Source organism: Artibeus jamaicensis, unplaced genomic scaffold (genome assembly GCF_021234435.1).
Source record: "Artibeus jamaicensis isolate MK-2021 breed Jamaican fruit bat unplaced genomic scaffold, CSHL_Jam_final contig_1715, whole genome shotgun sequence".
Lineage (NCBI taxonomy): Eukaryota > Metazoa > Chordata > Mammalia > Chiroptera > Phyllostomidae > Artibeus > Artibeus jamaicensis.
Genome location: NW_026521335.1, coordinates 1,816,146 through 1,829,714, shown reverse-complemented (window position 1 = coordinate 1,829,714; position 13,569 = coordinate 1,816,146). Strand labels below are relative to the sequence as shown.

Here is a 13,569-nt window from a genome sequence, read left to right as displayed (position 1 = left end):
TACTACATATGACAGACCATATTTTCTTACTGGATATTATAGACTTCATGGTATCACAAATAGTAATAAGAAGTCATGGTTTTTAGTCACTCCTATAAAGACATAACAGAAAAATATTAAAATGAAATCATCCTAAAGTGAAAGAAACTGTGTGGTGCTAATTTCTTCTCTTATTTAGTGGGAAGTCAAGAAATCCTGCCTAAACTTGGTGAGTAAAGACACAGAGTTTTAGTTATAGTATTTAAAGTCCACTTATTAACAGGGTCACCAGGAGTTGGGGGTCAACTCAAGGCACATCACACATACTTAAAGATATTGGGGGAGCCAATAGTAGTCAGAAAAATAAAACCCTGTCTAAATAAGGAGGAAGGAGAGAAAGGATGGTGAGCATGAGCTTATCCTTTGTGTGCCACCAGGGAAGTGAACAGACATATCTGAAAGGCAGCAAAGAAATAAACGTACAAGCAGGTAAGTTAGCATGACACAACTTTTTTTTACATTAAAATGGATTACCTACTTCCGCCAAGATGGAGGCATAGGTGGAGACGCCTTGCTTTCTCACACAACCAAGTTTAGAGACAGCTAAATATTAGCAACAGAAAACACAGCCAGAACACAGAAAATTGAACTTTTCGGGAGTCTGATAACAACAAATTCTTCAGCCTGACCAGTAAGAGGGGAGAAGCCAGCAGCTGGCGGAGCGGGGTTGCACAGGAAAACTTGGTCAGACGGACTCAGGTGTGCGGAATCCAGGCCCAGGGTTAGACCTAGTGAGCGACACAGCGAGTGACCTGGGGGAAACAGTGAGGGAGCAGGGCTGTGGGTTGACTGTGGTCGTGCATTTGTGCACGGATAGACAAGCAAGGGAGTGGGCAATTAGACGGGACCCAGCAGGCCCCAAGCAACAGCAGAGGGTACCACCATTTCCCTGCTCTGACCCCGCCTCCACATATAGCGTCATAACCCAGCAACCTAAGTGGCCCTGCCCTGGTGAACCACCTAAGGCTCTGCTCCTCACCCAGTGGCACGAAACAGCAGAGGGGGCTGCCATTTCCCCGCTCTGACCATGCCCCCACATACAGTATCACAACCCAGCAACCTAGAAGTCCAAGTCTCCGCTCCTCACACTTAATGCGCGTGAACAGACCAAAAATGGCTCAAGAAAATCTCAAAGCCCCAGAGCCTATAAATCTAAGTGATGAAGAAATAGCAAAACTCTCAGACGCACAGTTTAAAACACTGGTGATCAGGATCCTCACAGAACTGGTTGATTATAGCCACAAATTAGAGAAACATATGAAGACGAAACTAATTGAAATGAATGGAATTGCACAGGAAACCAATAGCAATGAAAAGGAAACTGGAACTCAAATCAATGGAGTGGACCAGAAGAAAGCAAATAATGGCCAAACAGAAAAGAGTCAAGAAGCAAGAATTCAAAGAAATGAGGAGAGGCTTAAGAACCTCCAGGACATCTTTAAACACTCCAACATCCGAATTATAGGGGTACCAGAAGGGGGAAAGGAACAGCCACCCATGGAAAACTTATTTGAACAAATAATAAAGGAGAATTTCCCCAAGCTGGCAAAGGAAATAGACTTCCAGGAAATCCAGGAAGAGTCCCAAAGAAGTTGGACCCAAGAAGAAACACACCAAGGCACATCATCATTACATTAGCCAAGATTAAAATGAAAGAGAGAATCCTAGAAGCAGCAAGAGCTAAGGGGACAGTCACCTACAAAGGAGTTCCCATCAGACTGTCAGCAGATTTCTCAAAAGAGACCTTACAGGCAAGAAGGGGCTGGAAAGAGGTATTCCAAGTCATGAAATCCAAAGACCTACAGCCAAGATTGCTCTATCCAGCAAAACTTTCATTTAGAATGGAAGGACAGATAAAGTGCTTCCCAGATAAGATCAAATTCAAGGAATTCATCATCACCAAGCCCTTATTACATGAAATGTTAAAGGGACTTATCTAAGAAAAAGAAGTTTAAAAAAAAAACATGAACAGTGAAAGGGCAACAAACTCACAGTTATTAACAACCACACCTAAAACAAAAGCAAACTAAAAGGACAGCTAGATCAGGAGTGGAAACATAGAAATGAAGATCTCAAGGAGGGTTAGCAACAGGGGAGTGGGAGGAGGAGAAGGGGGGAGAAGGTACAGAAAATAAGTAGCATAGACAGTAGATAGAAAATAGATGGGGGGGCAAGAATAATATGGGAAATATAGAATCTAAAGAACTTTAGACACATGGTCATAAACTAAAGGGGGGTAATGGTGGGGATGGGGGTAGGGTGGAGGGGAATGAAGGGGGGAATAGAACAACTGTAATGGCATAATCAATTTAAAAAAATTTAAAAATGGATTACCTGATTTTTATTTAATGTAAGTGTATTCTTTATTCTAAAAAGAAATAAAATCACATCTTATTTTTACACACATTTGTGGGAGTTCTAGACCTTCCTTAACAGAGAGAATATAAGTTCAGACCCCTTTCAGATAAAACACATTTTACATCTTGATAACTGTGACTTTATGCAAGCTTCTGTGCCTTTCTATGCCTCCATTTTCTCACATAAAAATTAGGTAAAATAATAGTATCTGCCTCATGAAAATGGAAGGTATTACATATGATGTCATAGGTAACATATTTTGATATATGTAACTCAATAACTGTTAGCTGTAACTTACATTTGGAGTGTCCCATATTTTTAATGAACTTTTTGTTTAGAATAGTTAGATTTACAGGAAAGTTGCAAAAGTATTACAGAGAATTTCCCACATTCCTGACATCCAGTTTCCCCTGTTGTTCAGACCTTGTTAGTATGGCGCATTTGTTTCCTTTGAAGAATCAACGTTGATACACTATTATTAACCAAAGTCCATACCTGTACTTTACTCAAATTTCCTTAATTTTCACCTGATGTCTCTTTTGTGGTTCTAGATTCCATCCAAGACAGATTACATTCAGTTGTCTTATCTCCTAGGCTCTTCTTGACTGTGACAGTTTCTTAGACTTTCCTTATTTTTTATGACCTTGACAGTTTTAAGGAATATTGGTCAAGCATTTTGTAGACTGTCTCTCAATTGGGATTTGTCTGGTGTTTTTCTCATGATTAGAACAGGATTATGGAATCTTGGGAGGAGAATCACAGGGATAAAGTACCACCCTCATCCCATCATACCAAGGGTACATATTAACAACATAGCATCACTGTTGACACTGACCTTGATCATCTGGTGGAGGTAGTATTTGTGAGGTTTCTTTTCCTCCTTTCTTACTCCTCTGTTTGGAAGGAAGTCACTACATGCCGCCATTTGAGGGGGTAGGCAGTTATACTCCACCTCCTTGAGAGGCAACATCTACATAAATTTTTCGGAATTCTTCTGTACAAGAGATTTATCTTTCTTTTTTAATTTATTCAATCACTTATTTATATCAATATGGACTCATGAATATTGAATGCCTATATTATCCTTTGGGTTGTAATCCAATCTCATGTTATTTATTTTGTGGTTCACATTGTTCCAGCTCTGTCCATCAGCTCCTGTGTCCCTTTGTCACAACTCCACTGGATTCTTTTTTGAGCACTTCCTTGTGTTCTGACAGTATGAGATGCATCAAGCTCATTTCTCTGCCTCAGATCTAGATTCAGCCATTTGTCTAGTGAGCCTTGGTTTTCTTTATTGAAAAATTATATTATAAACCAAGATCTGGGTGCTGGTTGTGTTCACTGTCACTGGGATGTCACTGCTTCTGCCCCTTCTCTTTGGATGGAACTTGGAAATACACATGTGTATACTAATCAGTGAATACCCACATAGCTTTATTTCAATAATTATCCATCTGCATGTATATTAAGCTAAACATGAGTTCATACTGATGTGTTCAGCTCCAGTTCAGTATCACATGGTTTACTCTAGCCTCTTTCCTTGCTTATCTGTGACCTCCTACTCCAACAGTGAGAAATCTGGCTTCCACCATCTGCCACACATTCACTTATTTGTTCAATCCCACTATGAAGGTATGGCGTACTCGCCTTTGAAAACAAAATTTTGAAATGCCCAGTAGTCAGCATACACACACACACACACACACACACACACACACACACGTATATATATGTATGTATGTGTGACACACACACATACATACATACACAGGAACTGTCCAGAAAAAGTCCAGCCATTATCAATATAACAAGAAAGGTTTGTGCAACACTGATGTAACCTGGAAGTCAAGGAGAGTGGATGGAATGCGCATGCGTTCACAGTGATGACTTAACTGTAATAATCATTGGGGGCAGTAGACCCTGTTAAGTGAGCATGTGTACTGCATGGCCATTGCAATCAAAATGACTGAGCAAGTACAGCAACAGATCTGCATCAAATTTTACATTAAGCTTGAATATTCCTCCGCAGAACCTATGGGGATGATTCAGGCTGTAACCATGGACAACTGGTGATTGGTAGCCTCGTCATGACAATGCACATGTTCATGCATCACATCTCAAGTTTTTTGGTGAAACGTCAAATCACCCAGGTCACTGAGCCCCCCTACAGCCCAGATTTGGCACCCTATGTGAGGTCCCAAGGTGCCTACTTTAAAGGGGACTACAGCATCACTGTCCTATGTACAATGTTTCTCATATCTTATATTTACTTCAATAAATGTCAATTTTTACTATTACCTGTTGGATACCTTATTTTTAAAAAATATTTTATTTATTTTTAGTGAGAGGGGAAGGAAAGGAGGCAGAGTGGGAGAGAAACATCAATGTGTGGTTGCCTCTCATGTGTCCCCTACCAAGGACCTGGCCTGCAAGCCAGGCATGTGCCCTGACTGGGAATCGAACCAGTGACCCTTTGCTTCACAGGACCAAGCTCAATCCACTGAGCCACACCAGCCAGGGCTGGATACCTTCTAAACAGGTGTGTGTGTGTGTGTGTGTGTGTGTGTGTGTGTGTATAGTGGCACTACCAGAACAATCTAAAACAATATTTCCTAAACTAGCAGCATCATCTGGAGATATTTAAACAATACAAATGCTTAAAACTTACTTCTTGGAGTTTATAACTCAATAGGTCTCAGCTGGGGGCCAGAAATCTGCATTTTAAAAGTGTTTCCTAGGTGGCTCAAATGCACAGTCATGCACAGTGATGCTGTCCTGATCTATCACAACATCAGAAGCAGGACAGTTTACTTGCTTCACGCAATTCTTCACTGAGTTGGCTCTATTGCTCTGAAACCCAGAAACCATATGATCTGCCCTTGCTCTTAAACTCTCCAATGCTCAGTTTTCCATACATAGTAATACTCAACTCACAGGGCTGTTAAGAGGAGAAAAATAAAGCATGTGACCATGATCTGTACAGTATGAATAGCTTATAACTACAAGTTTGCAGAATTATGGAGCAGAAAGTCACAGAATAGAATGCAGGCCCAAAAGTTTGAGCAACTTACCTGAGGCTTCTTTATGCCTGTCTCCCATACTCTTATATTTTATGGTTTTGGCCTTCCTAGGTAAGGAGAGCATACTAATCCAACTGGAAGCAGGCTTTGTGGAGAGGAATGATAGCAAAAGTGTTTCACCATCCCTGCCTTTCTCCTAAGATGTTTATTGCAGGATGAAGAATACAGTCTACCAGGCTGTGTCCTTTGGGTACAGTGGACAGAAGGATGCTGAAGTCATTAGCATGGGGTGTGATGAGCCAGAGGTGCTCTCAGTGCCGCAGTCTCGAAGGATGGAAGGATGATGGAGCCTAGGGCCTCTTCTGCTCATCTTGGTAAGAGGAACCCCTCTTTCACATTAGAAGATAGGGACTAAGTAACACAGAAATAAGAAAGACCTGTCATTATAGGCTTGCAGGGAAGGTTTGTCTTCCTTTTTGGAAGATTTAGAAATACCTTCTTGGGAATCATTGCCTGGAAGAAAAGGCAAAGTGATGTCTCTTTGTAATTTTCTATCTTAGGACTAAAAAGCACTATTTGATGGTGACATCTGTAAATGCAAGACCCAGCAGGATGTTTTAGTTGTGGCTCTGCCCACTGCAGTCAGGTAGAGGCCAGGTAAACCCTAAAATTAAAAGAGGGAATCCTTACCTTTGTTCCACAGGAGAAGGGTCATCACAGCTATAAAAAATGACATGGAAGTCACCCGGGTTCTAATCTGATCTGGCAGCCCCAGCTACAGGCTCTCATCATTACCTCAGAGGTCAAGATAAAAACAACAACAACACTCATTTTACAAATGAAGACACTGAGTCCCAGAAGAGATAAGTGATCCACAACTGGTCAGTGTCATGCCTGGGCCTATGCTCCAGGGATGGCCTGCTCCTTCAATCCAAGAGACTTTTCTGCATTTGGAAACGTTAGAGATAAAGGGGGCTATTATGCTAGTGCCAGAGGAAATTGGTGTGTTCTCAAATCCCATATGTATAGGACTCGGAAGCTGGGGAACACCCGGGACTACAATAAATGATAATGCTTGTATTAAAACTACAGCTTAAGGAACACCACTGAATGCTGGACAGTGTTGGTTTCTTTGCTCATCATATTTCTCTTACCCACCATATTATACCTGGTAAGCCTGTGCTTGCTGACACTATACAGACAAGGGAGAATAACTGGCTTTTGAGGGTCTCTATAGAAGTGATATAAATGTGTTAGGCTGAGCAAGTTTTGTCTCTTTGTTCTATCATCTAAATGGGATGGGCTGAGACCCACTGGTCCAGGTCAATTTACACGGGTCAGAGTGTTTCCTCCACCCCAAGAGAAGCATCAGCCCTTCAGTGACTTCAGTATGGATCCCATTTCCCTTGGGAACACTGTGTGCTCTTTGCCAGAGTCAGACTTCACATGGCCTGCTCACTGGGATTCTAGCCCGTAGAAGGACTGTTCAAACGTCTGACTGCTTCAGGCAGAGGAGGATCCTTGTTTTCCTTTCTTTCATCACTTGGGAATCACCTTGATAAGAATCTCATGCATGCCAATGCTGGCCTGGCTGGTATCTCACCCTTCTGTTAAGGGGCACACCCAACACAGGCAGGAATCCATCCCATGCTTGCACGCTCAAGCAGGCAGGATGGTGAGGAAGTGCTTGGGCAGATGATGGCAGAGTCCAGGAATGCATGAACTGTGACTAGAGAGGCCTCAGCCAAGTAAAGACCCTCCAATCTCCTTCCAGCCAGTCCCTCTGTCTACAAGCTCATTAACAAAGGCCTTGCCCAGGTCCAGTTCTGATTCCTCCATCACATTTGGAGCGTGCTCATCCATAGACTTCAGCTTTTTCAGTAACAAAACCAAGGTCATGTAACCCAAGTAATCTTTCTAAAATCACATCATGTCCCTCCCTTACTTAAAAGGTCAAAGATGCTGCAATTGTCTCAGATCAAACTTTTAAAGAAGTGCTATCCTGTTTTCAAGTTAAATCAAATGCATACCTCCAAAATATACAGCAGGAAAGTAAAGGTATAATTACCTTGCAGCATGGGATGAGTGGCAGGCCCAGATTCTTGCCTCTTCCTAGGCATCTTAAATAGTCAAAGATTAAGAATTGATATTTTAAAAAGTGACCCGAAGTTTTTAGGAACCCCCATATAAGTAAAACAATATGAGGGAAAAGGACATTAAAATGTGCATACAGCCTACTATTAATCAGCTGATATTTGCATTGTTATACAATTGCTCTGTAAGTCTCCTATTGTTAGTCTCATTTTACAGATTAAAAAAAAAAGATGAGGCTCAAAAACCATTAACATCCCCATGACTCAAATGTCTGTGCCCTTTTTCCAGACCCATCTTCTTCCAACTTCTACGCTGTGTAAAGACGTGAGGCTGACCCAATGGGCAATGGTGGGGCAGGGAGGAAGGATGGGAAGCACTCCACACGGAGCAACTCATTCCGTAGGAGGGCGTGGCTCATGGGAGAGGTGATGTTGGAACATCCCCAGCAACTAGACTCCAAGGACTATGATTTAAAAACCTTTAATCTGTAAACTAAAGTTCACAAAACCCAGCAAGTAAAGCTCTTATGTTCTGGGACCTCCCATTCTTTCTGTCCAGTTGTTGCACCACTTCTTGCTCTTCTCCAACATCAAGGCCACTTGGTTTCCAGAAAAGATCAAGCCCTTTCACATCTCTGTGCCCATGCACGTATTCTTCCCTCCATCTAGAACAGCAGTTGCCCCTCATCTCCTGACTACTTTCCACTGTTTTTGAGCCTCAGTCCTTTTTATCTGTAAAATGGGATCAACAATAAGAAACTCATAGAGCCATTATACTGTGACAATGCAAATAACATGTCTGATGAATGAAAGACTGGGAATAAACTTTAGCTCTTTTCCTTTCCCTCCTATCATCCCACTGGTACCATGTATTAAGGGCCAAAAAAAGTATCTTAATCATTGAATTCTCAAAACCCTGCATAAAATAGGTACTCAGCAAACAAATTAATATCTTTGAAGTAGTGTTTGCAAGGTTACTACAAGAAGAAAGTTTTTGTTGAGATAAAAAAAATTTTATTATTAAAATAGTAGTTCATTGATGGTGTTGGATAAACACAATAGAACAATGTTTTCCAACCTTTTAAAAATATTTGTAATATTTAAAAATATTTGTAAAATATTTGTAAATGCTTGTCTGTCAAGCCATCACAGGAAAGGAGCATACTTTTGCCCATCCCTACTTATCTGGTCTTCAGTATCTCACGCTCTCAGCTAGGAGAGGCGAGTTAGGCAAGAGTCACATACGTACACAATACTCTACTCTGGCACAACAAGGTCATAAGTTAAGTAAGTAATTTTCTTCTAATAAGTAGGATCAACTAAATAGATTAGATGAAATTGGTTCCTCATGGAGTGACTTGCCTTCAAATATTTCACATCCTCATAGACACACCAGCCATCATCTCTCCCTTCGTATCAAGTTCCCCACCACTCCCACTTCCAGAGAAAATATGCTCGGAGACAAGAAGAGACCAGGAAAGGCAGCCCTTGAGCTCGCCATTGGTTTTCTGAAGTTGTGGTGCTCATAAATGCAAATACAGACTTAAAGATGTACTGAGATCATCTGGTCCAGTCTCCTTTGAATCCAGAAGGAGTGTCAGAGGCAGGAACAGAGCCCTGACTTCCACCACAAAGCCCTTGCCACTGGCTGGTAGTATCCATAACTCCATTCTGGAAGCAGCCTCACACACTCACCCCAAGTTCCTGCCTCCGACCTGGCTTCCCAAGGTAATGTCTCTAAGGAGAGAAAGGAGGGAGACCTTTCCCTCACCCACAATTCACTCATTAATTCATTGAACAAATATTTTTTGAGCACATACAAGAATGTCAAGCACCATGTAGGTGCTGGGTGTAAAGAGTGAGCCAGCTAACATTGAGATTTCATTCTATCCAAGATGAGAGATATTGAAAATAAATACAAGCAGGTTGTTATCAGAAATACAGAATACCGTGGGGGCATTTTCTAGAAGAAACTGATATCATTGAGGTTGAAGATACAAGGATCCAGAGCAAAGGAGTACAGCCAGCACTAAGAAACAAAAGGAGCTTCTTCCTCCTTTAACACAGGAAGTCACAAAGGATGTTTGCAAGCATAGGTCGCCTACGTGGAAGTGGAAGTGCTTTACATTTGTTAACTACTGTTTGCCCCTTGAAGTAGAGGCAACATCATCTACCTACAGACTGCCCTGGAGGTTTGGAAGGTTTGTGAGAGGAGGAAAGGCAGATGTGTGCAGTGATACAGAGAAATGTATAGGATTGCCAAGCAGTGTTTTGGGCCTAGACCAGGTGGATGATCGTGGTCTTATGATGATGCCAGCCTGCCAAAGTGTCTTTTTTAAAAAAAGTTATTTCTATAGCTGCTAGGCACAGCACAGAGGATTCAGCCAAGGGCGAGGTTTTGTCTGTCAAGCACATTGACAAGTCAAAGGGTAAAAAGTTTATTATATTGTCAAAAGAATGGTTGAGCCCTAGTTGGTGTGGCTCAATGGATTGAGTGCCTGCCTGAGAACCAAAGGGTTGCCTGTTCGATTCCCAGTCAGGGAACATGCCTGGGTTGCAGGCCAAGTCCCCGATGGGCAGTGTGGGAGGTAACCACACATTTGTGTTTCCTTCCCTCTCTCTCTCCCTCCCTTCCCCCCTCTCTAGAAATAAATAAATAAAATCTTTAGGAAAAAATAGAATGGCTGAAATGATAGACTTAGGAAAGCATACTGAATGGGGAGTGGACTAGAGGAAGAAGGGAGCTGGTGAGACAGTGGATATCGGAGGACGTAAGCAAGCAGGTTGGAAGGAGGGACTGTGATCCCACACAGGGTGCCTGGCTGTGTGGTGTCAGAAACTTAGGATCTGGCTTCTAGTCCAGACTCTGTACAACTTGGAGCATCTCCTGTGTCCTCTCAAGCCCCCAGTGTTCTCATCTATGTGTGGAGCACAGTGAGTGAACCTAGACCCTTTTCAGCTGGGTCTTCCTGTGAGGCTGCATTGTTGGTCAGGGTTTCAGACACGTTAGAATCTGAATCAGGCACACTGAGCCCTCAGTAGTGACCCATCAGTGCTTAGATTATTGGTTCCAAACCTATGGATAGAACCTACAGAAACTCTTAGCTATGTCCTGGGTTCCTCCACCATTTGTGGCTTTATAATTTCATCTCACAAGCATGCCTTGGACTCCTCCCCAAACCCTAAGTTCAATCCCTTTGCTGTGCCATTGTAAACTCCCTCATAAACCAGGATCTTCTTATCTTTATGGAAATCCTGCCAGGGTTTATGGGGTTGGGGGAATGCTCTGAGAAGATACTTGTGTGGAAGAACCAGTAGTGACTGAATGTGACAAAGTGACAAAATGACAGAGGCACTGGAATGTGGGAAGTTGTCATCATAACCACCTGGTTGGGAACAGCTTTCACATCATCGTGGCTCATTCCCTCGAGGTGGGTGCGGGAAATGTATAAAAGTCCTCAGATCATACTGTCTCCTCATTTGACGTATCCATTGCTCGCCTGAGGTTAGGAGAACAAGGTGAGTGTCCTTACTGATTTGATAGCAGTTTGCGGGTGGCCGGGACTGCCACACATCAGCTGCATAGGACAAGCCACTCCAGATTGGAGAGAATGGGGTAACTGGTCATTGCAGGGAAATCAGGCTCCTGGAAATCACTGTGCTGGCTCAGAAGTAGCAATTGCAAGGGAGGCTGAATGTCAGCTGAAGACGGGCTGGGGCTGGGGAAGCTAGTTTGTAGGACAAGAGACGGCCACACCAGGCTGAAGAGTGGACTCAACGCAGAGCCCGTGAAGTAAGAAAAAAGAGGGGAGTGGGAGAGATGATGAGGACAGTGGTATAACCATGGACTCAGGTTAGCCACTTGGTTAGAATGCATAAATTAAGAGATGTTATGAAAAACAGTTTAAGACTTTGTTGGCTACTTAGCGTTCTAAGTTGCTGCTTTTGAAGCCAAAAGTCTTGAAAGAATCAGGACAGTTAGAAGATGTTACAAAATTCTATTCTAACCACCTGCCTGATTTCTCCCCTGCTAGGAAAGCAGGCCTATTCTGCTGAAAGATAGGGGCTCTGAAGACACAGAATCAATTATAAAACTTCAGACACTGTAGAAAAATAAGGATACAAATTACTACATTTGTATTTACTGGGCTTTCAAAATGTCTGTATTGCTTTTTAGAGTACTTTCTCCAAGATGTCCTGCCAACAAAAACAGCAGAAGTGTCAGCTCCCTGCCAAGTGCCTCCCCAAGTGCCCACCCAAGTGTCCTCCTCAGGCCCCTCAGGCCCCTGCTCCCTGCCCAGCTCCCAGCCCTGCTCCCAGCCCAGCTCCCAGCCCAGCTCACTGCCCAGCTCCTCCTCCCTCCTGCTGCATCCCCAGGTGCTGTATTTCTGGCTTAGGAGACTGTTGCTCTCTGTTGTCTCACCGGTTTCCAGGAGTCTGCCTAGGCCAACCCCAGCCTTCCACCCACTGTGAGAGAGAATCTTCTGGATGTTGCAGTTGTTGCCATGGCCTTGGGGGCTGCAGCTGATCTGCCACTTTTGAGGAGCCAAAGATCTACAGACAAGGACCAGCATCGAATGGACATCTTTACTCACTCTCAGCCTTGTTCTCCTCTCTCCTCTCCAGCTAAGCTGCCTAGATGTGCAGGTGATGGATCCTCTTTCTGCTGGGAACCTCGGACCTCCTTACCTTGGCTCTGTTCCTAGATCAGGGAGATCTGAATGCTACAAAAAAATGGTTCTCCCCAAAGCCTCATCAGTGTGCAAAAATAAAGCTTATCTTTTCTGGCTCCCTGAACTTCTTGGTGTTTGTTGATCCCCCATCCTGGGCTCTGAGGAGCACCTGTTAACCTAGAATCTCCAAGTAGGCCTCACAATGAGCCAGCCAGATGGGACATTCCCACAAAGGTAGATGCCAGGTCTGAGCAGTCTGAGAGGGAATGAAAGGGAAAGCTCCAGAGGGGTGCCTCGGGTGGATGTCCCAGTGCCCCTGCTGCAGGTGCCACAACCACTGAGGTTTCTTCCTGCTCACAAAGGACACTCCACTTCCCAGCCCCAGAGCGCAGCCTCCAGACCCTTCTGATTTGGGGGAATCTCATGCTCAAGAAGGAAAGGGCACAGGCATGTCGTAATTTTTGTATCTTGGTTCATGACAAATACTCTCCTTGAGCATGTCCTCCTGACTGAGTCCCTTCTCTCCACACAGGAGCCAGAATCTACCCCATGGCCCAGTGAGCACAGCACCCAGGCGGCACTTTTCACTATCTGCCCTCTGTGGTTCCTTTTCCTCTTCTCTTCAGTAGGACAAATGGCATGAGTTTGAGGACAAGTTCTCGGAGCACTACCCTTTCCAAGCCATCAGTGCCATAGGCAACAGCAATGTGCCTGCCCCTCAGTGACTATTGTTCTAATCACAGTATCAAGACACACTGGGGCCTATCGTACCAGTGGGAGACAAAGGGGTGGGGTTAGGGTCAGTTCCCCAGGAACTGCCCAGAATCCACAGCTGCTTAAATGTCTGGGCTCATGTGGTAAAGAGTGCCTCACACCGAGTGTGCCATAGCAGAAGAGAGACTGAGGGCTGCTGCTCCAGGCTGCCCTCTTAGACCAAAATAAAGCATTATAAGTCATGGTTGACCAAGGTCATCCAGGTCACAAAGAGCTTTGGGGGTGAGAATGAAGGTGGATGTGACCACCATTCTTTACATCCTAATCAATACGCAGTCCAAGAGAGGGGACTTCTGGATCCATGGTTTTCAACCTCTGACAAAAGGAACAGTGGAGTCCAGAGAGGTATTTCAGGGATTCTTGAGATGCCTTTCAGAGGGAAACTCTTTGTGTGCATGTTCATTTATTTTAAATGCTGTTATAATAGTCAGCATGCTTGCTTAAAAATGTGAAGTAACTAGTTTTAAGTGAGGACACCTTGGCCATCATTAGGCTCCCTAGCAGACAGATGGCAGGGTAAATTTCCAAGGCCTTACTCATATTTACCAGTTTATGGTGAACTCTATTTACTACATTCTAGCTTTATTTTTTTTTAATGATGTCTTTCATCTC

The 13,569-nt window shown here is 43.5% G+C and overlaps 1 protein-coding gene across 1 annotated transcript; it reads left to right on the top strand.

The window, feature by feature from the left end:
- Window positions 1–11,702: 11,702 nt before the first annotated feature.
- LCE7A (late cornified envelope 7A) lies at window positions 11,703–12,908 on the top strand. Its single transcript, XM_053670035.1, has 2 exons — window positions 11,703–11,945; window positions 12,813–12,908. Exons 1-2 carry the CDS (start codon window positions 11,703–11,705, stop codon window positions 12,906–12,908), a joined length of 339 nt encoding a protein of 112 aa, XP_053526010.1.
- Window positions 12,909–13,569: the final 661 nt, after the last annotated feature.